Here is a 26,143-nt window from a genome sequence, read left to right on the forward strand (position 1 = left end):
ACACACACACACACACACACACACACACACACACACACACACACACACACACACCAGGTAAATACCTTCATAAGAGCCAAGAATCTGTCCAAAATATTGACAGCCAGGACAAAAGTTTCAGTGCAAGATCCAAAAAAGTTGGTTAAACTCCTTAAATCTTCTACTTTGGCATTTCTCAATCTTGGACACAAAGTGTTATCATCCTGAAATAAAAACCAAGAGCCAAAGTTATGACTTTCTTAGAACTAGATAAATACACACAATTAGATTCAAATAAAGTAATTTTTTCCCTTAACCTTTAAGAATATGGGGGGAAAGAGTGGAATCATTTAATGCTACAAACCTTTTCAGGTACAAAATATGTATACCTATCACTGCTTTTTTAAAATCTACATTACAGAAGAGCTTCAGAAAACTGTTGTCACTTCCAGGGGTTATAGCAAATATAACTCCCTTGTAATGGAGATAGTTAGATTTTTGTTTTTTCTAATAAAGAAAAGGCCCTACTATGAAGTATTTCACGGGCAAAGGCTATTTCCACAACGGAACTACTCAATTACGACGTTGAGTCTCCCCCCCCCCGCCCCACCCCAGAAGCTGCAGGTTGGAGGTACCACATTTGAAGAAACACTTCTTGAGGGTCAGTATCACTCTCGTGCATAAGATTGTAAGATTTATCTTAGTACTCTAGAAAGACAAAATTTTATCTTAAGAAACTTTGCAGCCTTTAATCTTGATTCAATTTAAAAGTTATCCTTTTCCAAGCCCTATCAGCTGTTTGAGCAAGACATCTTTTCCGGGAGCTTACCTCCGGTGTAGCCTCGATCAAGCTCAGCCCTTTTTCTCGAGGTTGGAATCTCTGTTCCTGTTCTAAATAGAGGTTCAACAATCCGAAGAGCTGGACCCCTTCACGACCCGCCAAATACTCTGCCCCTAAATCCTTCATCTGCAGCAAAGACACCACGCACAGTTAGAGTAGGTATCCTGGGGAGGGGGTGGGGAGTGGGCAAAAAAAGAGCTGGGGTCAATACCTCAAGCTACAGACGCCCCAGCACACCCTAGGTAGGAGCGGATGAGGGGATCAGTCACGTCCTCCAGAACCCCGGCGCAATCCTCCCCCACCGCCAGGGAGGTGTGGCAGGAGGAGGGGCCGCGCTGTCGTCCGCCGGCCAGCGCTGGGTCAGACCGGCCAGCCCCAGCCTCCCCGAGGTTTCACAAACCGGAAACTGCCCTGGGGCGGCAGTGTCCGTCCGCCCTACCTGAAGCCGTGGGGGGGGGAGGGGCTTCTGCCCGCGGAAAGCACCCGGGGCACCTAAGGCAGCGGATCTTGGGAGTGGGCGCTTTACACAATAAGGGGGAGGGGAAAGAAAGTCTCGCGACTGAACAAAGAACCGGAGGGAGGAGACTCCCGAGCCCCGCCTCTCCCGGGGAGCCCAGCTCCTGAAGCCCCTCTCGCTGGAGTTCAGCCCCCAAGCCTTCTCATCCGCTTCGGCAGCGCCTATCCCCGCTCCACCCGAGTGGCAAGACCCCGATCCGAGAGAGCGGTGGGGTGGCGTGGCCCACCCAGTCGGGGGACAGAAGTCCAGCCCACCCCATGCCTGGACATCACCCGTCCATCCACTGATCCCAGGTTCCTCAACCGTGCTGAGCCCTGGGGCTGTCAATCCAGGAAGCACCACCCCAGCGAGCCCCCGTGACAAAATGGGGGTGGGTTGCAACTAAAGAATTGTCTTCAGCCTCCTCGACTCACCATTCCTCCTTCCAACATCTTTCCGTCTCCAGTGCTCACTCCCCCGGAGCAGGGCTGAGGGCAGGACCGGAGTCGCTCCGGGGCCGATTGGGTACTCCCACATCCCCCTACCACGTCCCAACCACAAACAAAGAAACCCCGCGAGCCCGGGCGAGCCCACTCACCGTGCCGGAGAGGAGCCTCCACCGGCCCGCGGCGTCACGGTCCGGTGAGGACTGGGCACGGCGGGGGCGTCCGAACCTGTCTCCGGAGGTCGGGGACCCGCCGCCTCAGCGGTGCCCCCGGACCGGCATCGGACCCTTCCCCCCCCCCACTGCCACCTCCGCCACGGCCTCACAGCCGGAGCTTCATCCCGCTCCCCGTGCGCCCACCCTCCGGCTGGGGCGCAGTGCCGGCCCTTCTAACCCTGGCCCTTTGCGGGCACCGCCGCCTCCACAGCGGAGGCCGAACCAAACCCCTTGTTTTTGTTTTGAGTTTTCGACGCCCCCAAGGGGGCGGGGCACGTGACTCCCCGCGGAGGGATCCGCGGCTACCGCAAAAGACTTTGAAAAAGAGTCCCACCCCATACTGCTGTCCCCAGCCGGATTTGTGCCCTCTTCAGCTCGGTTTTGCTTTGCCGAGCCATCCCTCCCTCTCGGTCCCTGGGCGGAGGGTTGAATCTGGGCGTCGGCTTTCCGCGATTGATCCGGAGAGGGGAAAGACAGGGAGTGATAGGCTTGAGAGGCGGAAGGAGACGGTTTCTGGTCGCATTGCACCTTTTAAAGGTCCCCATTTGTTTTGTTTTCGCTGTTTTGAAAAGTCCGCCCAAAGCAGCCAGCTCTCCGATTGGATACTGGTACAGAGATCAGAATGCTGAGCATCTGATGCACTCTAGAATCCGGATTGGCTAACTGATTAGCCTTTGAGTCCTCTGATTGGCTTTCGTCTTATCCGGAGCCTCTATCTTCCTTGGGGCCTTAGCAACTCTGGGGTCTGGATTGCGCATGCCTGATGGCTCCGGAGGAATTTATAGACCTTACCCCGGGGGTCTAGTCCCTCCCACCCCCACCTCCACTCGTCCTGGGGGTATGCCACTCTACGCTCTTACCTTAGAAGAGCCGTAACAGCTAGAAAATATTTATTTGTTCTGCGGGTCCACTTTACGGTAATAGTCAAGTTATTATAAAATTTTGGGGGTGTTTACTGGAATATTTACAAGTAAAATGCTATCTCGTGTTCGCTTTAAAGTTTTTCCTACCAAGAGGAAAACAATGGAGATGATAAGTGAAACGAAATTGGGAAAACGTTAAGAGGTGATGAAGCTGGGAGATGGGTACAAGAGTGTTGGTTATAAGTATTCTTTTTACTTTGATGTGCCTTCAGATTTTTCCATGTACAAGAGGGGACTTAAAAAAACAACTTAATCTGTGTATGTGGATAAGGGCACATAAACTTTTAATCATTATATATCATGCCTCCAGAGGTTGTCATTGTGCTGTTGTTTTAATGAAGACTCCCAGAGGCTTCTTGGTCTCAGGCACCCATAAATTATAACTTATTGTCCATTATAATTAACGTTATTAACAGGCCACACCTCTTATGAAGCAGAGCAAAAAGGCAAAACAAAGGGTGCCTTAGGCCAGAGAAACAAACCTGCACACAGAATGTCTTTGAGAGGTGTAAGAGACTCCCTTCTAACATTTATACTTTCTTCACTTTCTCTGTCAATTCCCAGCCACAGTCAGCCAAATACACAAATCAGTAAATAGTAGGTTCTTGAGTTCTCATCTAAGAAATCAGCCCTGAGGAACAGATTCTCTTTTCTGTTCATCTGCATGTTTTCTGTGAATTGTTTTATTACTTGTAGAATATGAGAAATCATACAACACTGCTTTAGAAGCAGATTTCTCTTCTTTTCAGAGCAGCTAAGGAAGTTTAGAAATAGATCCCTATGCATGTTAGAGGGGACTAGACACGAGAGTCTCCAGCACAAGAGCAACTGAGTGGAAGGGAAACTCAAAAAGCAAATCCTATTTTAGAAAAAAAATAAAATTACATTAACAGACTACTTTTAAATGATTTACAGACTGCATAATTTTGTGCAATGCCTGTGATCTTGTAAACACTATTAAAACTATTGTTTTTATTTGACATAAACTTTTTGCTGGAAATCTGTGCTGAAAAACATAAGTGAGGATATGTAACTAATATGGAAAATAAAGCTAAGATTAGAATTAAGTAGATAACAGCTCATTGTGGTATATAAGGAGGCTCCAGAGACAGAAAGCAGCTGGACAGAAAACATACATCTCAAGAGAAAGGAGAGTTTGTGGCCAAAACATGAAAACTTTTTTCAAGTAGGAGGGCAAAGATAGAAAAGGAACATAAAATAAGTGATGTGAAAGAGGAAATGTAAAATTATGTGGTAGAAGATTTTTTAAATAGAGATGGTATAAAGCAAAAGAAAGAGATCAAGAAATTGTATTTGACTTAGATCACTGTTATAAAGTTATACAAAATGTGTACTATATGATATTTCATAATTGGGTTTTTTTTTAATCTTTTATCAGGCAGCCTTTTGAATGATGAGCTGTTCTCTAAGAGTAAGACAAGAAAGCTTGGTAATCTGTGTTCAATTTCCTGCTCTCAGCAGGCTCTATTCAGTAAGGGAGAAAAGACTGATCAACTTGTCCAGTATGGAGCCCTTTACCCACCTCAATCCACTTACCTTTTTAAGATAAAGGAAATAGCAATCATCAAAAAATAGTGGATAAGTAGTTACATCATCCTCTTTTTCAAAACACCTCCTTTTAACAACAATGATATTCTGATAATGCAAGTTTTCTTTTGTTATGCTCATTTTTTTGGTTATTAATATGGCCTTCATTTTTTTATTTTAATTTTTAAATCTTTTTTTTTTTTTTTTCCAGAGAGCAAGAGTGAGCATGTGCATGATAGGGGTGGGGGAAAGGGACAGAGGGAGAGAGAGAATCTTAAGCAGGCTCCATGCTTGGTGCAGAGCCTGATGCAGGGCTTGATCCCATCACCCTGGGATCAGGACCTGGGCAGAAACCAGGAGTGAGACGCTCTACCAACTGAGCCATCCAGGCGCCCGAAGCCTTTATTTTTTAATCTTTAAAATTTTTAAATAAGTTATTTTTGAGAGAGAGGGAGAGAGAAAGAAGGGATGGGGCAGAGAGAGGGAGAGAATCCAAACAGTATCCCTGCTGTAGCACAGAACCCAATGTGGGGCTCAACCCCATCAACCATGAGATCAGGGCCTGAGGTGAAATCACGAGTCAGACACTTAACAGACTGAGCCACCCAGGTGTCCCAAATTTTTAACCTTTTTTAATGACAGACCTTCTCCAGGCTCCATTTGTCTGCTCTTATCACTTAAGTTTACTTTCCTGCAGCTGTGGGTCTTATTTATTTAAAAGACATTTTCCTCTAGGTGCCTTTCAGCTACCTTTCAGTGTTTCCTAAGCTTTCTTGGGGGCGACTTTCCTGCATTAGGCATGCATACAAAACAGGGAATCAGAAATCTGGCAGTTCCTGGGATGCCTGGGTGGCTCAATCTATTAAGTGTCTGACTTGGGCTCAGGTCATGATCTCATGGTTCATGAGTTCAAGCCCTGTGTTGGGCTCTGTGCTGACAGTTCAGGGGAAAAAAAAAAAAAAAAGGAATCTGGCAGTCCCCAAAAAGGACTTTGAGGGGATTTATTTCATTACAAGATACTTGGTGTTCTACAGCACAGTGATAGGGGTGCAGTGTGATTGGGTAATAATCTGTCCCCAATAACCCCATGAAGGTCAGACAGGGAACTTGTTCTCAGTGACATCTGAGACTGTGAAACTAGAAAGTGGGCACAGAGCAGGAAATAAACAGCACACCCACAGAAACACAGCCTTCATTCAGCGAATCCTTGACTCTTGAGGAGTGTCCTTCAAACCACTCAGCACTTAAGCTTCTACCTTGGAAATAAAATAGAGTATTTCCACGCAGCTGCTGCACTGCTTCCCTTAGTGCTTTATACTTGGACTTTCCCGGAACTTTGTAAGGCATCAGAATCCCCATACAACTTTTCTGATAACATCTTTCTTCTTACAAATGGTAGTTTTAAACAATGAATCCTAGCTTTTTATTTAACAGACATTTAATGAATATATACTAGATACCAGGCATAGTACTAGGCCTCAGGGATACAAAAATAGGTAAATAAAACACAGTCCCAGAATATGCCCAGAATATGCTGGTACATCTGAGGTGTAGGGCAAAAGCCCTAGCCGAGGGATCTGAATGCCTGACTTTGAGTCCCAGCTTTCTTTCTTAAAAAAATTTTTTAACGTTTATTTATTTTTAAGAGAGAGAGAGACAGAGTGTGAATGGGAGAGGGGCAGAGAGAGAGGGAAACACAGAATCTGAAGCAGGCCTCAGGTTCTGAGCTGTCAGCACAGAGCCTGATGCGGGGCTTGAACCCACGAACTGTGAGCTGGTGACCTGAGCCGAAGTCAGACGCTTAACTGATTGAGCCATCCAGGCACCCCCTTACTTAGTAGAAATAGCACCTGAAATACCTTGAATAATGTGAATTGTACTGAACCTCAACTTTGTAATATGGAAAGAAAAATAGGAATAATCACCAGGGGTAGTTGTTTCCTCTTCATATGTAAAGAAACATTTGTAAAAGCACTTTTACTATATCCACCTATGTATGCTGTCAGGACTTTCACAATGCTGTGACTTCTTGAGGGAAAAGAAGGGACCATCCCTAGCTTTGTCAAAGGAATCTAATAGCAAGCAGCCCTGAAAGGAAACAACCTCAGGATGGGGACTGGTAAAGCTGACATAATGCCACACTCCCTCTTCCACTCATGCACTATTTCTGGCTCTGAGCCTTGGCTAGTTTCTGTCATTTAGGTGTTTTGTAGACCCAAACCTCCTGTTTAGATTAACCTTGCTGGCAGAACCTGGCAAAGGGGACAGGAATGCTTTCTGGAGGGAAAGGAGCAGAGAAAGCATAAACTAACTTGGGGTGCCATCTTGAAGTGATTCAGGTTTTCAACCAAGTGCTCATTTTTTTTTAAATCCGAACTTGAAGGAATGAGATGATTTTATATGCAGACAATTAATTCCTTTCTTCAAGCAATCAATAAATGAGTGAACATCTCATATATTCTGCCTTGTGACTTTTTCTCATAGACAAGCCCCCAAATCTGAAATTAGCGAATTCAACATTTACCATTTATTTACTATATATAGAACTTGTTGTTTTTGTTGTTGTCAATGTTGGAGCATGTTGTATCTTTCAGAGGGAGTGTTTATCCATGAGAGGGTTAGTGATATTCATAATACAGTTAATCCCCCAAAAGTGATGTGCTCAGCCTTGGAATTGTGGGACCTACCACACGGTAGGGACCTTCTGAAGAGACCTTTTGCCAGCCAGCCTGGTTGGGCCCTCCCAGTCCTACTATCCTGCAAGTGAGTCAGCCTTATAAGAATTATCTCTGAAAAACCCTCCAACTCAATGCACATTTAACCTCAGTGTCCTGACTCATTACTTCGTGTCCAGAACTCTTTCTGTTACGCTACAGTTAACTGAAATAAATGGAGTTGCTTTGACATGGCATGGAGAGATGGGTAAAGGAGCATGCAACCGATAATTTGGCAATTCTTGAAATCAGAGATGATTATCTCAAAATGGTATATCTGTCCCAAAGCAAATATATTTTAAGTGGTCCAGGCTGCATTCTGGGACATTGTACATTATTAATTACATAACACATTCTTCTTTTATGACTTGTTCCAAGAACCATAACCTAAGTCAGATATTTCCTGTCTTTTCTTGCCATCACAGCGCTCTGGGAAGTTGATACTGTCAGTAAAGAATCATTCAGGAGACATCTGTTGAATACATCGCCTTAATGCTAAGGAAGTTTTCATTTTCTGTGAAAGTAATTAGCACTTATTTTAATCTCAGATGAAAAGGCAATTGACATTTAAGGTGATATGAATAAGTAATATAAGCTTAAATTTTGCTTTTGTTATTTTAAGGTGTCTTCAAAATGAAGGATTTTTTTTTTTAATTTCTAAGAAGAAAGGTTGCATAATTTCAAAGATCCTCAGGTCTGCTTAATTACATATATTATGTTTTTTAACCACACTCTGAATAAGAAATTCTGTCTACATTCAAGAACAGAACTAACTTTTTTTTTTTTTTTAATTTACATCCAAATTATGTAGCATATGGTGCAACAATGATGTCAGGAGTAGATTCCTAAATGCCCCTTACCCATTTAGCCCATACCCCCTCCCACAACCCCTCTAGTAGCCCTCTGTTTGTTTTCCATATTTAAGAGTCTCTTATGTTTTGTCCCTCTCCGTTTTTATATTTTTGCTTCCCTTCCCTTATGTTCATCTGAACAGAACTAAATTTTTAAGGAGGGGTTGAAGCTTTCCAATTTAGAGGAGTTCTCTCTAGGAAAAAAGAGTAGGATTAACAATACAAAATTAGATACGAGCGTGAATGTTTATTTAAGATGAAGCAAATCAAGAAAAATTGTAAATTTTTAAAAGCTGATATATGCTAACTGGCCCAGTTACTTATTGCTGTGCAGTGAATCGCTCTAAAACTTAATGGCTTAAAATAACGATAATCTTATTATTGTCACTCACAGTTCTCAGTTGGGCTGAGCTCAGTGATGCAGTCAGTCCTTTCTCAGGGTCCTTCGTGAAGTTGCATTGAGATGGTGGTTGGGGCTGGAGCCATCTTGTGGCTTGCTCCCTCACATGTCCGGAGTGGGGGCTGACTTGTGGGCTGGGCTGAGGCTGGTGGCCAGAATGCCTACATGTGTGGCCTTTCTCTGTGGTCTTTTTACTTCCTCACAGCATGGTGACAAGGCTTAAAGAAACCCAGGTGAACGCTGCGGCTCCTTTTACAAACTGCCCCTGGCAATCACATTGTTTCTATACTAGTTTCATACTGCTACTATAACAACTCACCATAAATTTAGTGACTCAAAACTACACAAATGTATTATTGTGTAGTTCTGGGGGTCAAAAATTTGAAATGAGTCTCACTAGGCTCAAATCAAGGTGTTGGCAGAGCTGTGTTCCTTCTGGAGGCTTCTATGGAAGAAACATTTCCTTGCCTTTTCCAGCTTCTTAAGACCATCACATTCCTTGGCTTGTAGCCCCTTTCTTTATCTTCAAAGCCAGTATCCTGGAATCTTCAAAGCCTTCTCAACTCTGACTCTTCTGCCTTCCTTTTCCCCTTTTGAAGATCTTTGTGACCTTTCTCATTCACAGTATGAGCTGTAAAACTTCAGGGCATCATTGAAAACTAGCCATACTCATTAATTAGCTTGTCTGTTTCCTTATTGCAGAAACATATTTTGAGTTTCATGTCTGTGTCAACACCAATATTTTATATCAAATCAGCAATAAATTTTTTATTAATAAACTGCTCAATGCATGGTTATAAAACTCTTTGCCAAAGTTAATGGCTTCAAACTCTCCGATTACCTCTTCATAAGATAATATTGTAATATAATTTCCTATAGAATTTTGTAAAATTTAGTCTTTCCTCAAGCATGGCTTAAAAATTAAAATAAAAAAAATTGTTGCTACCTTAAGATATTTCTTTCAGTTTTATGACTCATTAGGAATATCATAAGACATGAAAAAAACTGGATAAAGTTTTTCTTAAATAAGACATCAATCCTAAAGTATAATATTTGCATGTTTCTAAGTTAAAAATATTAAAGTGGTATGTCCCCAGATCAACTTCCCCTTAGCCAGATCCCAAAATACTGGTGGACACTCAAATGCCTCCAAACACAGGAGAAAATGGTGCAGTGGAATTTGACATGGAGAGAGACAGCAGCCTTAACTGACTACAATTAAAATGTCTTCCTTTTGCAAAACTAAACAAAAAAAGGGGGGGGGGGTCTGCTAGACCCCCACCCCCCTGCCCCGAGACCTCAGGAAGAGCCTGTGCAAGTGAGGTCCTCTAAAGCGACACAATAAATCCACATCAGCTTCACGATAAATCCACACTTAGTAATCAATAATTAACTGTCAACCATTATACCAAGTGATTTATATGTATTGACATAATTTTAATGGCTGTAACACACATAGAGGCAGAAAAAGAGGTCCAGAGAGTTTAAGTAACTTGATCCCACACCAGGTACTGGTGGATTCAGGTGGATTCAGTATGCACTAGCAGACTCCATGACCCACACTCCTTTTTTTTTTTTTTAAGAATTTTTTTAAAGTTTATTTATTTTGAGAGAGAGAGAGAGAGAGCCAGAGGCGAGGGGGCAGAGAGAGAGAAATGGAGAGAGAATCCAGCAGGCTCTGCACCACCAGTGCAGAGAGCCCCATGAGAGGCTTGAACTCATGAACCGTGAGATCATAACCTGAGCCAAAGTCAGCCGCTTAACTGACAGAGCCACCCAAGCGCCTCTGTGACCTCACATTCTTAACCACTATTTTACATAGTGATTCTGGTATCAGGAAGAAGGAGCATAAAACTCCAAATTTGGACATCAGCTTGCTCCATTTAGTGCATTTCTTCTTAAATTCATGTAAAATGGTTGCATCAGTAGTTTAGGTTAGCCTAAATCAAGGCAATTTAGATTTGGATGTTTTACTAAGAAAATTAATAATTAGCCACCTGCATACTTGTGCAATGTGTTTTTCTTTTGTTGTTATTTTTTTCTTAAATAGCAAGAAATCGGATTTTTCTCTGCCAAAGTAATCTGAAAAGAAGTTGTCCAGGGGTGCCTGGGTGACTCAGTTGGTTAAGCATCCAACTCTTGGTTTCGGCTCAGGTCATGATCTCATGGTTCATGGGTTTGAACCCTCTGTAGGGCTCTGCACTGACAGAGTGGAGCCTGCTTGGGATTCTCTCTCTTCCTTTCTCTCTGCCCCTCCTCTCTCTCTCTCTCTCTCTCTCTCTCTCTCTCAAAATAAATAAATAAATAAACTTAAGAAAAGAAAAAAGAAATTGTCCAGATAGAGACCAGACCTACCTGGATTAACTCTTCCCTGGAATTTTGAATTAATGTGTTTCTAACAAAGAGGCCAATTGTTTGAGCACAATTTCACCACTCCAATCACAGGAAAGCCAATAAGGGAAGAAAAAAGAGGCACTTTCTCCTCTGCCTTTCTTTAGACATTGCAGGGAGATGTCTAAAGACTTAAAACATCATGTGAGAATGTCATATCAGTAGTTGGCAAATGTCCGAGCACTAGAGGGAAACTGCTGCTGTGTTCCTACTGGTCTTAATAAGGGGCTATTTTGCAGATATCTGGGCTGTTTTCCATCTTAGGATATGTAAATATTTTTTCTCTTTATAACAGAAGATTGTAATCAGCAAATACTCTGATTGCCCTACCATGGTTAGTTGTACTCTCCTCAGAACCTTCATGAGGAAGTCAAGCTCTCTAATCATTCACTGCTAAAAATAGCAGTTTCGAGCCTTACTGCCTGCGCTGGACAGAAGCAAGGTGGACCTGAGGAGGGGTAGCACAAATACTATGTGGAATACTTCTCTTGGCATGAACCCAGAGGTTACCAATTTACTGTGCTTATTGTGTTGTGCAATGTTTGTAAGTTTTTATGATGGACATAATATCTGATCTTCTATTTAAACACAATAGAAACTTATTGACTCATTCTGCATGAAGATTAGCCTCTAGAATATTCAGGTTTTTGTAGCCATGTGTTTTATAAATGCAGCCCACACTGCATTTTAAAATTGTTGCTGCTTCTTTGTTCAATTTAATAAACATTAACAGGGCAGCTGCTCTATAGGAGGCACAGTGGTAGAAATAAGAGATACAAAGTGGCTACAGTTAAACACTGCCCACAAGGAGCTCCCAGCCTAGTAGAGGAGAATCAAGTCTACAAATAACAATATTACTCTGTGATCTAGGACTGTACCCAAAGTATAGCAAACAAGACCTGGGAACAAGTTGTATCAAGAGGGGGAAGGGAGATTAGGTAAATCCGTATATAGGACAAGATTATTGCTTGCTTCTAGAAAAGTTGCTTTTACTCTATGGCTCTATCTTCTCCATTAAACTCAGAATGTTGTATTTATTTTTAAAACTGAGCTGTTTCTGGGGCACCTGGGTGGCTCAGTCGGTTGAGCGTCTGACTTTGGCTCAGGTCATGATCTCGCGGTCTGTGAGTTCGAGCCTCACGTCGGGCTCTGTGCTGACAGCTCAGAGCATGGAGCCTGCTTCTGATTCTGTGTTTCCCTCTCTCTCTGCCCCTCCCCCACTCATGCTCTGTCTCTCTCTCTCTCTCTCTCTCTCTCTCTGTTGAAAATAAATAGACATTAAAAAAAACAAAAACAAAAAACTGAGCTGCTTCTGTCCTAAGAACAGATTAGGAGCATCTGAGTTTCTCAGGTATTCATGTTGGTAGAACTTCTACCTTCAGAATGTTCTTTTAACACTGGTGTTTGTCAGGTATTTGTGATATTCATTATCTTAACTAAAACTACTTCAAATTACATTTTATGACTTATTTAGGCTAAGTCAGAATATTGCCATTCCCTATAAATGGATTCCTTTAATGTATTTTAATTATGAAGATAATAAAAACACATTAGAGAAAATATGGAAAAAGGAATCACCTATAACCAAACCATCCTACACAACTAATGTTATTGTGGTGATGTAAAATCTGCTGGTCTCTTTTCTAATGTTCTAAAAAAATTTTTTTTTAATGTTTATTTTTGAGAGAGAGAGACAGCACGAGCAGGGGAGAGGCAGACACAGAATGAGAAGCAGGCTCCAGGCTCTGAGCTGTCAGCACAGAGAGCCCAACGTGGAGCTTGAACTCACGAACTGTGAGATCATGACTGGAGCCAAAGTAGGACGCTTAACTGACTGAGCCACCCAGATGCCCTTCTTTTCTGATGTTTTTAAAAAATCATACTGCTGAGGGCCCCCTGGGTGGCTCAGTTGGTTAAATGTCCGACTTTGGCTCCGGTCATGATCTCGCAGTTCGTGAGTTCAAGCCCCGCATCGGGCTTTGTGGTGACAGCCTGGAGCCTGGAGCCTGTTTCTGATTCTGTGTCTCCCTCTCTCTCTGCCCCTCCCCTGCTCGTGCTCTGTCTCTCAATAATAAATAAACATAAAAAATTTTTAAAAAAGTCATACTGCTGAAATATACATACAAGAGAGTATGTATAGTTTACACACCATTTAAAGACCAATGATAAAACAAGTGATATATCCACCACTCAAGTTAATATATATAGAATATAATCTGTACCTTTGAAGCCTCTGGATGCCTTAGTGGGGTCACATCTCCCACTCTCTCTAAAAGTAGTTCTAGTACTAAATTTTCAGTTAATCATTCTCTTCCTTTAAAAAATAGATTGGGGGCGCCTGGGTGGCGCAGTCGGTTAAGCGTCAGACTTCAGCCAGATCACGATCTCGCGGTCCGTGAGTTCGAGCCCCGCGTCGGGCTCTGGGCTGATGGCTCAGAGCCTGGAGCCTGTTTCCGATTCTGTGTCTCCCTCTCTCTCTGCCCCTCGCTCGTTCATGCTCTGTCTCTCTCTGTCCCAAAAATAAATAAACGTTGAAAAAAAAATAAAAAATAAAAAATAGATTGGTTTATGTGTATCCCTGAACAAAATATTGTTTTGTGTCTGAATTTTATGTAAGTAGAATCATATTGAATGCATTAGTCTGTGACTTCTTTCGACATTATGGTTTGTTGGTTTGTTTTCCTTTTTAAGAGAAAACCTGAATGGGAGCCCAGCCTCAGAACACTGGATGCTGTTAGCTTTTGCTGCCCTCCTGGATCAACTTTATGTTTTTGAGCTTCCTACATGTTTGCCTACAGCCATAGCAATTTTAATTGCTGGATAATGTTACATTGTATGAAAATACCACATTCTATCCATTTTACTGTGGATGGATTTTGGATATCTTTCCAGTTTATCACGATTATAAAAACTGCTGCAATTCATGCCTCCCCCCCCCCCGCCCCACCACATCTCTTTGTACATACATCCAAGAGTTTTTCTATGTTAGATACCTATAAGTGGAATTTTTAAGCCTCAGGGCATGAGCATTTTCAACTGGATTGAGTAGCATCAATGGATTTCCTGAGAAGTTGAACTAACTTCCACTCCCATCAACTCTCTATGAGAGTTCCTGTGGTGACACATCCTCACCAACAGGTTACCTGTTTTTTGATACGTAAAAATAAAATTCAGAATGACTTACAAGTCTGTATCTTCTTTATATAAAGCTAACCACAGAGCAGATGCTCAGTAAAAATTCTCTGGTTGCTAGATTTTGGAGACTATATTCTAGAACATTCAAGACCACTATACTTAAACATACAAGTTCTATTTCCATAGATAAGAGAACGCTCTGCTTTTATTTTTAAATTAACAAATACGTACATACATAAACATATATGCAGACACATACATACACTCAAACACAATATGTAATGCTTGATTATTAACAAAAAGCATGGGGGCAAAGAAACACTATTTCTTCAGTTAAAAAAAGAGAACCTGAAATTTTTCTACCGTACACACCCACACACGTACGTGCATGGTGTATATGGCACACACGTGTATGTGTGTGTGCATATGTTCCTCCTTAGATATTTGAATCTGTGAATAAATGGGTTTTAAAACCTTGTAATTTGAACATAGTAGTCCATTTCACATGTTCCTCATTTGAAACCACTGATTAGAGGTTCTCAAATTGTGTATTAATCAAATTAAAAATACATAGTTTAGAGGCACCTGGGTGGCTCAGTCGGCTGAGCATCTGACTTTGGCTCAGGTCATGATTCCACAGTTTATGAGTTCCAGCCCCGCATCAGGCTCTTGCTGATAGCTCAGAGCCTGCAGCCTGCTTCAGATTCTGTGTCTCCCTCTCTCCCTGTCCCTCCCCCACTCATGCTCTGTCTCTCTCTCTCAAAAATAAATAAACATTAAAAAAAAAACCCAAAACATAGTTTAGGGGCACCTGGGTGGCTCAGTCAGTTAAGTGTCTGACTTTGGCTCAGGTCATGATCTCACGGTTTATGAGTTCAAGCTCTGCATCAGGCTCCATATCAATAGTGCAGAACCTGCTTGGGATTCTCTCCCTTTCTCTCTGCCCCTCCCCGCTGATGTGGTGTCTCTCTCTCTCTCTCTCTCTCTTTCTCAAAATAATTAAATAAACTTAAAACAAAATAGATACAGAGCTCCTGGGAGGCTCAGTCGGTTAAGGGTCCAACTCTTGGTTTCCGCTCAGGTCGACATCCCAGTTCCTGGGATGGAGCACTATGTCGGGCTCAGAGCTGCCAGTGCAGAGACTGCTTCTGATTCTTTCTCCTTCTCCCTCTGCCCCTTCCCCACTTGCAAGCTCTCTCTATCAAAATAAAACATTTTTTTTAAATTAAATAATTTAAAAATACACAGTTTAAAGTGATCTTAATTAAAAAATATGACTCTATCCAAGAAGAAATAGTTTTGGTGAATTACTTGAAACTCTAAATTTACTGTTTCTCTATATCAGATTTTCATCCTCCTGCCATTGCTGCCAATTTAAAACCAAGTTTATTTAAAAATATATATCTTTTATTCATCTGTCAATACAATCAATTTCAACTTAAAACTTTGGTAATTTTAAAGCTAAAGACAGTGGATTCATGCAATTTTGACATATTTCAAAATCAGAATATAAAAATTTTAATGATAGTTGTAAAAAAAATAAAGCCATTTCTCACTAGTTAAATACATGATTCTTATCTAAAGTTTAAATGACTACTAAGTGATAATACATTACAAGGAGTAAGACAATTGCCTTTGTTATCTAATAATTTTGAGAATTATTAGAAAAATCAATACTTTTCAGATACTTCAACTGCACAGAAGTTGTGTTTTACCAGTCAGGAAAGATAATGAAGTAAGCAGCAGAGAATATAAGCTTTCTAGTATCACACCTGATGAATTGTATTGGATCTCATATTTAAAGTAGTATATATTCTAATTTTCACTGATAACACTTCATTCATGTTTTTAATTTTTCATTAAATAAAAATGGAGTGGCTGGGCCTGATAGGGCCTGAGTAATCTGGGTAATTATGAAATCTACATTATACTTTGTACTGCATAGACTTTAATTTCACAATAAGTATGCATATGCCTGACCTCAGCTGTCTAATAGTTGAAAGATCCTGAAACCTCTAACCATCACACTTAGCTCTGAATATTGTCCCTGACACCTACTAGCTGAGTGATCTCTCAGAGTCTCCATTCCCACATTTGTAAAAACAGAAAATAACTCCTGACTATCTTAGAAAACTGTCTGGGAAGATTAGGTGAAAGAACGTATATAAATGCCATTAGTAAAACATAAGATGCTAAACAAATGTAAATTGTTGTTGTTGTTATTGTTATCATTATTATTGTTTTGGGGGGTTCAAACTCCAGTTTTATTGTTTAATATCTCTATGACTTATATGGCAAGTGACTTAACTTTTTAAAGCCTTTTTTCTTATCTGAAAATATCAGTTTTATGAGGATTAAATGAAATAATACATATGGCGAGCTTAAGCACAGAGTGGATGGTGGAGACTTAGCAAAGGTAACTGTTACTTCTTATTGTAACTTATTACCATATCAGGAGAATAATTGCTTGAGTCATTCTTCCAATAATCATAATAGATAATACTGAACTGTCCATATGGTCGATGACCTGCACGTTAGAGAGATCTGATTTGGACAGCACCCAAGCCAAAGCAAAGAAACAGATGTTTTCTCTCTATAGAGCTAACCTGCCATTATGAGAACTGACCCTTGTTCTTATTAGTTAACTGGCTGAATCAACCTGGACATAAACTATGTAAACAAATTTCATATGCCAAGAATATTGTTGCAAAGCCCAAGGATCCACATCACTATAATTTGATGACTATTACACTCATAAAATGTTTAGATAAAAATTAATATTGCTTGTTTACTTCATACAAGGACAATTCAATCATGGCCTCTTTCTTTCTTATTCAAGATACAGTTCTGTACTCTGTCCTTCCTTATTGCCCATTTCTACAACCAAATGACTTGGGCTGTCTCTTCCCAGTTGTCTTTTTTCCATGGTTTTTGAGAGGTGGACAAAATGGGTATCTATGGAGAAAAGCCACGTGCTACTTCTCACAGGCTTAATTCACTTTCCCCTACAGCCTTTGAGGTCAGACATCTCCAAGAAGTTTATGACCCAAATTCAGGTCAGCCACGTGCCAGGGAAAGCAGACAGCTGTATGGGACAATTCTGGCTCCAAATGATGCTAACCCTTTATGTTATTCCATTAAAAAAAAAATAAAGTGACATACATTTAAAAAGTATGAAATTTTTGGTATATTGTAGTATGTGGCATACAGAACAACAGTAATGTAAACCAGGTAAATATTGTTTTATTTCTCCATAAATATATAACAGCGTGTGTTCCCAGCAGTCACTGAATCATGGTGACTTCTGATCTTATCCCAACCAGTTGCACAAGTACTGGGAATCAAACACCTGTTTATTTGTTAATGCAACTGAAGGAACTTGATCACTGGGTTTCAATGACTCTAAAATAGACGCACACATTCTGCTTCAGATCAAACAATATATTTCCTTTCATGTATAGGTTTGTTGTTAATAATCTGTTTCCTATTTGAAAAATAAAATGGTGTGATTCATATATTTACCCCACTGCTGATGGTAACTTATTTTTTTTGTTCTCAGGGAATAATAAATTCTATATGAATATTATCAGCCAGTTTTTAAGTTTTAGGGATTGTATATGGTGTCAATAACTGACTTGGCCTTACCTTGGGGTGTAAGACAGTTAAATGCACTTACATCACATCATATCCTAATATAGGAAATGTATTCGCTTCCAAACTATAGATTAATTATAGACTTTGGCCTCTTCAATATTCTTTTGGAAGAAGTTTTTCCCTACTACCCAAAGAGATTTACTGGGTTATATATTAGTTGTTACTCTGCCACTTCTGGAAGAGTTTTCTAAAACAGCACAAAAACATTGATGAGGAGAAAAACATTCACTATGGCTCAGTGAGCACTTACTGAGCAACTACTGTGTACCAGGTACCACGATGGACACTGGAAAAAAAAGAGAAAAGAAGACGAAAATGTAGCCCTTCACTGGTCAAAAGGCAAGCACATAGGTCATTCAAATAAAACATTGTAAATGCTATAATATAGGTGAGCACAGGGCCGTGGAAGTACAGAGGAGAAACTAAAGCCTTTTTTACTGAATTTCAGACTCACTAATCCAACAGCCTACTGGATATCATTCACTTCTCAACACGTGCAACACAGAACTCAGAAACTGTCCCATTCAAATACCTGTGTAGCAGAAGCTGCAGGTAACCTGTTCATTTTCTCTGGCCTCCAGAGTCTGTCCAGGCTGTATGTGAGAACAGCCCTGAACCAATGACTGAATGGGTGGATATATAACCCATCTGTCTCCCAACACAGGTGGGATAGCTCAGAGATGGGATAATTCTTTCATTTGTTCTACAATGGTCTCACTGAATCTCTGCATAGTGAGGACCATTATCGTAAACATGGGTCAAGTAGAAGACCCCAGAAATTCTCATCCTTACTAGGACTGTAGCCTAAAAACAATGCCTCAACCCTGATGGAACTTCAGAGATTAGCATTCCCATCAAAGATTTAACAAAAAGCAGGGGTAACGAGACCTATAGTATTCCCATTTACTTTGCCTGTTTGACCTATAGGGAAGTTGGATGGATCCTTGCACATGACTGTGCAGTATGGCAAACTCCATCAGGTGCCTTCAACTGCAGCTGCTATTTAAATGTAGCCTCTTTCCTGGAACACATCAAGCATCTCTGGCACCTGGTGTGCGGCTATTGATTTGAAAATAAATCTTTTTCCATATCAGCGTGCACCGGCCACCAGAAGCCATTTGTGTTTATCAGATGTAGCCTCAGTACTATGTCAGCTTTCCTGCTCTCTGCCACAATGTATTTGGCAGAGATTATGCTGATGTCACAGTCCACATAAAATCACACCGGGCTACTGCATTGAGGGCATTATATTGGTTGGGCCTGATCAGGACCTCAAGAGGAAGTAGCAGGTATTTTCTGTGACTTAGAAAACACATGTGAGTCAGAGAATAGGAGATAAACCCCACGAAGGTTCAGAGGCTCATTACATACGTGAAGTTCCTGGGAATCAAACAGTATAGAACATCTCAAGATGCCCTTCAAACTGAAAGATCGTTGCTGCACCTTGTAACGGTCTACCTCTAAAGAAGAGGCACCTCTTGGTGCCTTTTTGGATTTTAGAGGTAATATATGCCATATTTGAGTGGGCTACTTAGGTCCCACTTACAAGTAATCTGCAAAGCTGCCAGCATTGAGGGGGACCAAAATAAGTATGGGATGAAGGGCAAGCTGCTATTCTTGGTGACCCAGAAGACTCAATGATACTTGGACTCAATGATACTTGACAAATGGGAGGTTGAGTGAAGTTTCTGGCAAGCAACAGTTGCAGAATCAAGTGTAGAACTCAGGGTTTTGAAGCAAATGCATGCCTCATCCACCGATAAAAATTCTTTTCAGAAACCACTTCTGCTGTGATACCGGTACTGAATGCCTTACATATATTCTGAATTTCCCATTATGAACTAGGTGACCTTCCTGGCCGTAAGATTGGGTATACAAAGAAGCGACTATCATCAAATGGAAATAGTATACAAGAGATTGAGCCCAAGCAGGTCCAGAAGGGCACAATTAAGTTGCCCGAGCAGGTGGCTTACTCCAATATCAACTCCTGGCTCTTCTTCAATCCATATCTATAGCCCCATAGGGGAGTTTCTTATTACCAGTTGAATGAGGAGGAAGAAGATCAGTCCTGATTTACAGATAGTAAAACAATATCCTGGGACAAACTGGAATAGACAGTTGCAGCGTTATAGTTCTACTCAGAACTATATGCCCCAAAGACAGAACTTCGAGTAATATATTTGGTTGTCCATGTTTTCTGAACTAAGAGATGGCCAGAAGTATGGACTTACCCTGGTTCATGGGCAGTTGGTAACAGTTTGACTGGATGTTCAGGGGCTTAGTTAAAAAACAACAACAAAAAAGGACTGGAATAATGGTGAGAAGGGATCTGTGGCAAAGATGTATGAATGGATGTCTCATAATAAGCACAGAGTATGAAGTTGTTTGTGAATACCCTCCAAACACCATACATCACAGAGGAAGCTTTCAGGAATCACGTTGGTAGAAAAAAATGACATAGTCTGTATAAATCAGTTTCTTTCACCAGCCGTTGCAGGGCTTGCTCACTGGGCCCATATATAACATGGTCACGGTGGCAAGAATGGAACCTATTTGTGGACTTAACAACATGGACTGGCCTAGCCACTGTTACTGATGAGTCCATAATTGGCCAACATAAGGGATCAATACTGAGTCCCCAATGTAGCACTGTTCCCCAGGGGACCAGCCAGCTACCAAGTGCAGACTGATTAAGGTGGATCCCTATATTATAGAGGAGGCAGAGACTTGCCCTCACTAAAATAGACATGTATTTTGGAGATAGATTTGCCTTTCCTTGTTGTAATGCTTTTGCAAACATCACCATTTGTGGACTTTAAGAATGTTTTATTTGCCATAGTGGCATTCTGTACAACGTTGCTCCTGGTCAAAGAATTCATTTCACAAGCAAAGAAGCAATGGGTTTACCCATGGAATTCCCTTGTCTTACCACATGTCTATCAGTGAGAAGCAGTTAGCTTACAGGAAGAGTGGAATAGCCTCCTGAACTCACAATGTCTCCCAGAGAATGGGGCTCTAGCATACAAGATAAAAACACTCTAAATCAGCAACTAATATGTAATGCAGTCCCTTCCATAACCAAAATACACAGGTTCAGGAATCAAGGGGGACATGGGAATGCATCCCCTCAATATTACATTTAATGACTATTCCCAGAAGTTTTGTTACCCATCCTTGCAATTTACAGTTCTGTTGATTTGGAGATCTTGGTTCCAAAGAGCAGAATATTTTTGCCAGGAGAAAGAACAATGGCTCCATTGAATTGGAAGTTCAAATTGATACCTGCCTCTTTAGGACTCTTCTTATTACTGGCTGAATGCATACTTTAGACTACTGGAACGATGGATCCAGATTACTGAGGTAAAACTGAATTGCCACTAAACAACAAAGGAAGGGGGTGAGGACTATGTCTAGAGCCCAGGGGATACTTTGAGGAGCTTCTCACTACTTCAATGTAATAGAACACTACAGCCATAAAAAAAAGTCAGGACAAGTGAATATTTAGATGCCTCCATACTGAAAGTTTACATGAGGCAAAGTTTACCACCAGGCAAAGAATTCCTATCAGCTGAAGTCCTACCCAAGGAGAAATAAAATATAGAAAGAAAGAGAGAAATTATTAGTATCAACGATGGTCTTGTGACAAGTTTTAGAAATAAAGACTGTAGCAGCTTTGTATATTTTTTCTTGCTTGTCATGAATGTGTGTGTATATACAGAGAGAAAGAGGAAAAAAATGATTTTATTCTCTCTCCTTCTTCCCCTTATTATTTTACACAAGTTTTGCTGGAGGTTACCTTTACAAGTTAGTCTATAGTAGAAGAATATTCAGGTGAGACTATGACTGAATTTGAGGAATACTTGACATGGTCCAGATGTAGGTGGTGCAACCGATGCCCAGAAACTGATTCAATGATTATCAGCACCTTGTGTCTCCTCAATTCGACAAGAAAGGAAAAATATCTTCAATTACACAAAGGATAGTTGAGTCTTGCTGAGTGGAAATACAGAGTTCTTTTCATTATCCATCTGATCGAATACCAGGGTGAGTATGGATGCTGTGTAGCTGAGGAGTAAACTGTGTCAGTTACTAAGCTGTTATCTCTCAGCTGCAAATGCACTCTTTTCTACTCTTGTTTTGTGATGCTGATACAGGAACTCCCACACTTTTGTTCTGCCAGCTGGCTGCCTGTTAGGCACCACTAAGAAGGTATTCGAGAAGGATACTGCAAAACTGCAGGAGGTTGAGGGCACTTTCTGCCTGCTTTCTGTGCCTGTGAGTATTGCTCTAGCATCATGTCTTCACCCTAGCAGCACCATTTCTTTTCCTCCCAAAGCAGCAGCTTAACTCTATTTGCAGTTTTTCCTCTTCCTGTAGAACCATCCTCATTTTGCCCTACTTTAAAGAGAGCAGCAGGCAGCAGGCACCCTTTCCTCAAAGATCTGGCTTCCAGCCCAAAGGGCACCTCTTCCAAACTTGAGAGATACCAGCACCAACTGAGCAATCCCTCAGGCTATGATATCTGAATTTCAGCTCCAAGCTTCTAAGTTTTAATAAACCCAACATCTCTCTATTCCACCAGCCTTGGAGTGGTAGCTGCTCCCAGCAATTGTTACTTCCCTAGTAATTTGGTGGGTTTTTTTTTTCTTTTGTCTTTTTTGGTTCGCTAGGTAACAACACTGTACCTAGATAATAATTCCTTGTGTTACATTTTGGTGTGCTTTTTGTCTTCTGACTGATACAGACACCTTCCTAGGATTCCCTCACCTGCTCCATCCTCCATTCTAGGCTGGAAATTTCTCTCCCACCGTACTACCATTAACAACCCTCTAGCACAATAATTATCATATAATTTTGTGGTTGTCTGTTTTCTTATATCCCTGATAAATGGGGAACTCTGTATTCCTAAATTAGTCATCCTGGCATCTCCATTTCCCAAAATAATGCCTAGAAAATAGAGACATTTGGTGGATATTTTTTTTGGGTGAGTAAAGGAATACTCTAGGAAGTTTCCTAATGGGAAGATGACAGAGGAAAGAGAGTAGCCAGCAGACCAGTGGTTCACCAATATATTGATCTCAGCATTCCTTTGGAGAGTAATATACTGGCAAATATTGAATAAACAGCTTTAAAAAAAAAAAGCTCTGATTTGTAGCATTTGCTGATTTTTCTTTTGTAAACACTTCCTCCATCGCTGATGTCAAGCCATCAACATGATGTCATTGAATGCAGAGCTGGAAGGAGATCCACACAATTGGCTCCCATGAACCAGTGCCTTCAAGCTCCAACACACCATTGCTTTACAAAGTCATTAAGGACTTCAAAGGACTTTGGTTTATGTAAATTACATCTGCAAATATTTACAGCATTAGTAATTAGAGCTGAGAAATTTTTCGACTCTTTATTTCTTAGCTCTATTAAAAATAACAATAATCCCACTACTTGTTAACATAAATAACATTTTTGTAAAATATAACTATACTTTCAAAACAAAAAATAATTAGTGAGAAGAGGAGCATGGTTTTACATTTTGGCAAATCTCTTAATTATGAATTATGAGAAGACAACTGGATTCTCATATCTCCTTCAACATTCATTCTATTGGGATATGTTGTTTTGGTTCAAGTATATGACGAAAATATGGTCCCACGTAGATATGTTATTACAAAAAGGAGGAAGAATGCATATTTTAATATCCATTTCAGATCATTGAGGACATTCTTCTTTGACAATACACTAAAACTCAGAAAGTGGTAGTTTCTTTTTTTTTTTAATGTTTATTTTTGAGACAGAGAGAGACAGAGTGCAAGTGGGGGAGGGGCAGAGAGAGGGAGACACAGAATCTGAAACAGGCTCCAGGCTCTGAGCTGTCAGCACAGAGCCCGACGCGGAGCTCAAACCCCCAAACTGTGAGATCATGACCTGAGCCGAAGTCGGACGCTTAACCGACTAAGCCACCCAGGCGCCCCGAAAGTGGTAGTTTCTTAAAGGTTAGTTATAATGTGGAATCTGAAACCATACAATAAACTTTTAAACTCTACTACAAGAATGTCCATTAGTCTATCTTGCATTCTGAGTGGATCTTTTACCCAGCATGATTTTGTAAAATAAAACATTGGTCATTTGGAAAGTCTTGCTTCACTGAGTTATACAGCTCTTTCAAATATTGACATGCTTCATTATATAAGGTCAAAAATTATTTTCACTAATATCACCACCAATCTCATCAGTAAAGTTTTTAATACTCAGAAACTATCAAGCTCACTGTGGTGGAGATAAGTTTCCCAAAATTCTAATTTTCACTCCTGTTTTTCTCATTGGCAAAAACCACCATCAATTGTTTTCCTTTAAGTGACAGGTTCACTTCATGCATTTTTTTTTTAAATTTTTTTTCAACGTTTATTTATTTTTGGGACAGAGAGAGACAGAGCATGAACAGGGGAGGGGCAGAGAGAGGGAGACATAGAATCGGAAACAGGCTCCAGGCTCTGAGCCATCAGCCCAGAGCCTGACGCGGGGCTCGAACTCACGGACCGCGAGATCGTGACCTGGCTGAAGCCGGACGCTTAACCGACTGCGCCACCCAGGCGCCCCTCTTCATGCATTTTTAATAAAGTGTTTGCCAATGCCCAAGTCTGAATAACTATAATTTTCTGTCAACCATTTTTTCAAGAAATAATGTTCCATGTGAAAAGCAACCAGTTCAGCTTGCATCTACAATTGTCCAAGTGATTTTACTCAAGGCAACTATTGTACTCTTCTCTCTGCAACAGAAGTGCTTTATGCATATTTCCAACTTCTTTACATAGAATATTGAAAAATATATAACGAAGTGTCAAGATTCAATAAAATTTATTTTACCATTCCATCTAGGACTTTTTTTTTTAAATGTTTATTTATCTTTGAAAGAGACAGAGACAGAATGTGAGTGGGTTAGGGGCAGAGAGAGAGAGGGAGAGACAGAATCAGAAATAGGCTCCAGGCTCTGAGCTATCAGCACAGAACCCAATGCGGGGCTGGAATTCATGAGCTATGAGATCATGACCTGAGCTGAAGTTGGACGCTTAACCAACTGAGCCACCCAGGCACCCCTCCATCAAGGACATTCTTAAGGGAAATTGGCTTGCTTGCTTTCTTGCTTTCTTGGTTTTTACTGCAAGTGCAAGATGGTGAGAAAATATAATGACTCCTAGTACAATTCAGTGCCACTGCCTTGAGACATACTAAGATGCCAGCAATTTTAACCACTATTGCTTTATCCCATTAGTGCAAATGTTAACACAGAGAAACAGTATTATAATATTGTACTATCTTAGTATTAAAATAAAAATAATTTGGGGGTACTTGGGTGTCTCAGTCAGTTAAGTGTCCAACTTCAGCTCAGGTCATGACCTCACAGTTTGTGGGTTCAAGCCCTGCATTGGGCTCTGTGCTGACAGCTCAGAGCCTGGAGCCTGCTTCAGATTCTGTGTGTGTCTCTCTCTCTGCCCCTCCCCCACTTACACTCCGTCTCTCAAAAATAAATAAACGTTAAAAAAATAAAAAATAATAATTTTAACCTCACAGACTCCAAAGAGGATCTCCCGGGGAGTCTATTGACCACACTTTGAGAATCACTGCACAAGACAACTGAAAAAGTATCTAGCCACAAGTCATCTTCTGGGAGGTTTGCATGTATATAAGGGCCATACAAATGTGAATGACTGAACATTTTTAGGAAGTTGTTTTACCAGGTCACTATGAAGGAAGGAAGGAAGGAAAGAAAGAAAGAAAGAAAGAAAGAAAGAAAGAAAGAAAGAAAGAAAAAGAAAGAAAGAAGGAAAGAAAGAAAGAAAAGGAAAGAAAGAACTTATTGAGAGCTATATTAAACAAATGAATCATGTCCATGGTCTCTCCTGAGATGGAGCAGCTCTGGAATGTCATGATTTACCATGAGACCATACAGCTTTTTCATAACACCCAGCATCCCTATTACTGTCCAGTCCAGCTATGACTTTGGACTGAGGACACCCAATATAGAGGATCATAGCAACCAGGATATTATAATGACATTAATCCAAGAGCTATTCTGAAACAGAGATTAACTAAACAGAAATCAGACTCCTTCTCTCCAAAATTTAAATATAGAAATTAAAAAAAGAAGAATCACAAAAATAGGCACGTAGATCAGGAGAACAGAACAGAAAACCCAGAAATGAACCCACAATTATGTGGTTGATTAATCTTTGACAAAGCAGGAAAGAATATCCAATAGGAAAAAAACTGTCTCTTCAACAAATGGTGTTGGGAACACTGGATAGCAACATGCAAAAGAATGAAACTGGATCACTTTCTTACACCATACACAAAAATAAATTCAAAATGGAATTAAGACCTAAATGTGAGGCCTGAAAAATCTTAGAAGAGAGCACAGGCAGTAACTTCTTTGACGTCAGCTGTAGCAAATTCTTTCCAGATATGTCTCATGAGGCAAGGGAAACAAAAACAAAAATAAACTATTGGGACTTCACCAGAATAAAAGGCTTTACACAGTGAAGGAAACAATCAACA

The 26,143-nt window shown here is 40.7% G+C and overlaps 1 protein-coding gene and 1 long non-coding RNA gene across 5 annotated transcripts in view; one reads left to right on the forward strand and one right to left on the reverse strand.

Annotated features, from left to right (window-relative positions):
- Nucleotides 1-2,223, reverse strand: part of CCNG2 (cyclin G2) — a 26,108-nt gene extending 23,885 nt beyond the window's left edge. The window contains exons 1-4 of one of the 4 annotated variants that reach the window (XM_040480548.1): nucleotides 1,915-2,222; nucleotides 1,032-1,058; nucleotides 809-946; nucleotides 66-203 (exon numbers count right to left, since the gene is read on the reverse strand). In XM_040480548.1, coding sequence (XP_040336482.1) covers nucleotides 66-203; nucleotides 809-946 — 276 coding nt within the window. In that variant the 5' untranslated portion in view covers nucleotides 1,032-1,058; nucleotides 1,915-2,222. Of the gene's footprint in view, nucleotides 1-65; nucleotides 204-808; nucleotides 985-1,031; nucleotides 1,059-1,914 lie in introns of all 4 variants that reach the window. The other 3 variants (XM_040480565.1, XM_040480556.1, XM_040480541.1) reach the window with 3 other exon arrangements.
- A 71-nt stretch (nucleotides 2,224-2,294) lies between these two features.
- On the forward strand, nucleotides 2,295-13,990 carry LOC121033885 (uncharacterized). The gene is made up of 2 exons (XR_005792171.1): nucleotides 2,295-2,894; nucleotides 13,496-13,990. It is a non-coding gene; the product is annotated as an uncharacterized LOC121033885 (long non-coding RNA).
- The last annotated feature ends 12,153 nt before the right edge of the window (nucleotides 13,991-26,143 follow it).

Source organism: Herpailurus yagouaroundi, unplaced genomic scaffold (assembly GCF_014898765.1).
Source record: "Herpailurus yagouaroundi ecotype Mexico unplaced genomic scaffold, PumYag 28, whole genome shotgun sequence".
Taxonomy (NCBI): domain Eukaryota; kingdom Metazoa; phylum Chordata; class Mammalia; order Carnivora; family Felidae; genus Herpailurus; species Herpailurus yagouaroundi.